Raw genomic sequence first — 3,450 nt, forward strand, 5'->3', positions numbered from 1 at the left:
GCGGGCAGCTTGGAAAGTCAAAAATATCAGTCCCACTTTCTGTGGCCCTCGCCAACCATAGCAATCGTCAATCTTTCTTTTCTTCTATAATCCATCGGTTTTCTTGTTTTTATTTTTTTTTCTCAGCAAACCAACAAATCATATCAACTGTTGATCCAACGTACATCAACACAAGCAGTCATTAACATAGGTCTACGCAGGGCTCAAATACAACCAAGAAAGTTCTTTATAATTTTCGATCCAGCTAACAAGAAGAATCTGGTTAGTTCTCTGAGCTAATGGATCATGTCTACAAACCAAGTGACTTACAAACATTACCCATCATAATTTGTAAAAAATTTGTATTGATGGAACAATTTTCAGAGACCAATACATCCAGATACCACCAAACTGGCCAAAATAGAAGTATCAGAAAACAGAAACTAGAGATAACAAATAAAGATCAGAATTCCATCTTAAAGAGATGAACATGAAAAAGCTGTATGAGTATCATAAAAATGCATTCCTTTCCCACAATGACTTCATAAGCGCTTCAGATTACTCACCATCACAGGAAACTAGGAGCCAGTAAAATACCCAGTGAATAAAATATAAATGTGTATGATAAGGATGCACCTCTGTTTCATAGATATCATTGTAAAGTACAGAGTTAGTGAAACAATTGAAGATCGACCACAGCAACCACCAACACATTTTCTCACCCACACTCTTTCTTTTTTCTTTTTTCTTTTGTTTGTTCATTTTTCTATCCTGACTCCTCAAGTCAACATAAGCTCATTGGTACCAAGGTGGGGGCGAAGACAAACACGTACTTCATGTTCCTCCGGACCTTCACGGAGTTTCGGCACAATAATTTCAAGGACAGTACCAGTTTCATCACAATACGCTTCCAGCTTAGCATCTTCAGGGATTCTGGTTGCAAGGGGTATTTCTCTCACAAACTCCCCAGGAGGACAATGCTCAGGACATGGATCAGTGAGCTTGAATGTTCTATCGTGCCTCTTGATGAATGGCATACGTGCAGTACTGACACAAAGTATTTTCACAATACCATGTGTAAGAGTGTTCCTCCATGAAACCTTCACTCTCTGCAGATCTGAAAATGGCAAGCTAACCATGATCAAGTACCCTTCTTCATCCTCATAGACAGTCTTTGAGGCAGTTACTGGTCCAAATGTGTGCCTCATAACACCTGAGAATTCATTCAACCAAGGTGGCTCCACAGGATGCATGTCCATTTCCTGAACTCGGTCATTATACAAATTAGCTGGCAAACTAATATCTTCATCATTTCCATGTTGAAAGAAATCTTTCCTTCGCTTGTTACTAACAGGTGAAAGGTCCATCCCATCTCCAGCAATGTGATTTGAGGGTTGAGTTGACAGGTTCAAACCAGACCCATTAAGCAATCTCCTTGAATGCGGGTGTGAAGTATTCTTCAGTGGAGGTGGAGGTCTTTCGAGCTCGAATTCTGTATTTGGAAGTGTCCTCCATGACCCAAAATCACTAGCTTCTTGTGGAATTGAGAAGTTCAAGTCCCTTCCGGTGAGCTCCATCCACCTCTTGCGGTCCACTTCACCCAAAATTGTCAAATTTGGAGATCTAACAACTTCAATACCATGCACGCATTGTGGATTAGAGAGACCCCTATACTGTTTCCTTTGCATTCTGTGAGACCTAACAAAGCCTTTATCTGCACTAAAGGGAAATTGTGGCTCCCCAAGCCGAGAGTGGCCATTCATGTAACTCCTCAGCTGCATCTTACCCAATGCATTTTCAGGCCGTTCCTTGAATACCCACATGTACATATTCTCCATGTCATGTTGAACCAAGAACACGTCTAGCCTAAGGTCAGACTTGTCAAAACCTGAGACACTATTTGCATCTCGGGTAATCTTACTCTTGGATTTTTCAATCATTACTGGCTTGAAGTAGAAATTGAAGAAAAACCAGGCACCCCAGATGCTGTCTCCTCGCTTGGCACATTTTCTTCCCACCTTGGGAAGACTGAGGAGTGTCTCCGTCTCATAAATCTGAGGACCAAGGCCAACATCTAATATATCACACGGGTCGGGGTTCCATGATTGAGGGGGAGGGCTACGTTCTGCTGACAAAGGAAGGTTAATATCAGGAGGGCGAGATAAGATGATCTGACGGTTCATATCGCACTCCACGTGGGAAGCCGCGCTCGAGTCCATGGAGAGGAGAGTTGAAGGATGGTGATTCTCCATGGAAAGAGTTGTCAGGAGGGCTTCTCCCATTTTTTTTCCGCAGAACCCTCTTTGGTCTATTCTTGTGTCGGTGGATTGACAGTTCCACCAAAATCAACACAAGCATGTTAATAGAAGCGTCATGTATCCATAATAGGGTAAACCCACCAAGGAAGCCCAAATAAATCAATAAGATTAGAAGCTATGAACAAGACTCAAACCTCATTAACTGCAACATGAGAAGATCACAAAACCAGCCCGAGAAATTTCAGAAACCCTAAGTAATAAAACACCAAAGGAAACATCAAGTTCGCAAATTCCTACCACTCCTTGAAGAGAGCCAACGGCACAAAAATTTCCCGAAACCCTAAGCCAGAAGGAACAAGAGACCTAAAAGAAGCGAAGGGGCCCAAAAGACGATTAAAAGACGACAAAGTTCAATCTTGATGATCTTCTACAACCCAATGGGTAGAGAAAAGAAAGAGGTCTCAGAATCCATACCAAAGAAATCCTAGAATCTCCCGGAATCCACCAAAAACTGGAGGAAAAAGCGTATCGAACCCCATCAATCCCATCTTCCACAGATCCAGAAGCGGAGAAGAGAAATCTAGAACCCTAGCCGCGGAAATCCGACAGAGGGATCAAATTCGGATCTGCATCCACATAACCAGATGAAATAGAGAGCTGGAAAGAGTGGATTTTGAGGAGCAATCCTCGTTTTCTTCAGTCGTTCCGTCCGTCAAGGTAAGAGAGAGAAAACGAAACTAGAGAGAGAGAGGGAGAGAGAAAGCGAGACGATAACGGATTCTGTTGGGCTGGGGAAACCGTGTCATGAAGACGGCGGAGGTGGAAGGAACCTGCACCGGATGAGAACTGACGTTGCCGTTACTTAACGGCGACGGCGGGTAGAGTCGGCGATGGCATTGCTTTGATTGATTATAAACAGGTCCAAAAAGGGCGTCAAGCGACTCTTTGCCTTCTCGCTTTATCTGACCTCTTAGAAGTGGTGAGAGGCGGCTTATTTGTAATTTTACTGGCCAATTGTTCCCTTCCCGGGCCCCACTCTCCACATTTACTAGCAACAAACACCATCAAACCCTAAGCTCTTTCACCTATTATCACACAACCACAGACGGAACTTTGAACTGATAAGGAGAAGGTTCCTGCGGGCCCTGCTTATCAATTTTCCCTTCTTCATGAGATCGCGCAAGTACTTTTACGGTGAAAAGCCCATGAGACG

General features: G+C 43.3%; 1 protein-coding gene across 3 annotated transcripts; it reads right to left on the bottom strand.

The window, feature by feature from the left end:
* Nucleotides 1-220: 220 nt before the first annotated feature.
* LOC137966438 (uncharacterized) lies at nt 221-3,158 on the bottom strand. 3 transcript variants are annotated; one of them, XM_068813048.1, is made up of 3 exons: nt 2,712-3,158; nt 2,535-2,600; nt 221-2,439 (listed from the first exon to the last, which is right to left on the bottom strand). In XM_068813048.1, exon 3 carries the CDS (start codon nt 2,259-2,261, stop codon nt 759-761), a length of 1,503 nt encoding a protein of 500 aa, XP_068669149.1. In that variant the 5' UTR covers nt 2,262-2,439; nt 2,535-2,600; nt 2,712-3,158; the 3' UTR covers nt 221-758. The 3 variants fall into 3 exon arrangements, with proteins under 3 accessions (XP_068669149.1, XP_068669147.1, XP_068669148.1); XM_068813046.1 differs by having other exon boundaries at nt 221-2,600; XM_068813047.1 differs by having other exon boundaries at nt 2,535-3,158.
* Between the last annotated feature and the right edge of the window lie 292 nt (nt 3,159-3,450).

Source organism: Aristolochia californica, unplaced genomic scaffold (genome assembly GCF_029961685.1).
Source record: "Aristolochia californica isolate CCGP_79_NKW_82.1479 unplaced genomic scaffold, dmAriCali1.0.hap1 SCAF_5, whole genome shotgun sequence".
Classification (NCBI taxonomy): domain Eukaryota; kingdom Viridiplantae; phylum Streptophyta; class Magnoliopsida; order Piperales; family Aristolochiaceae; genus Aristolochia; species Aristolochia californica.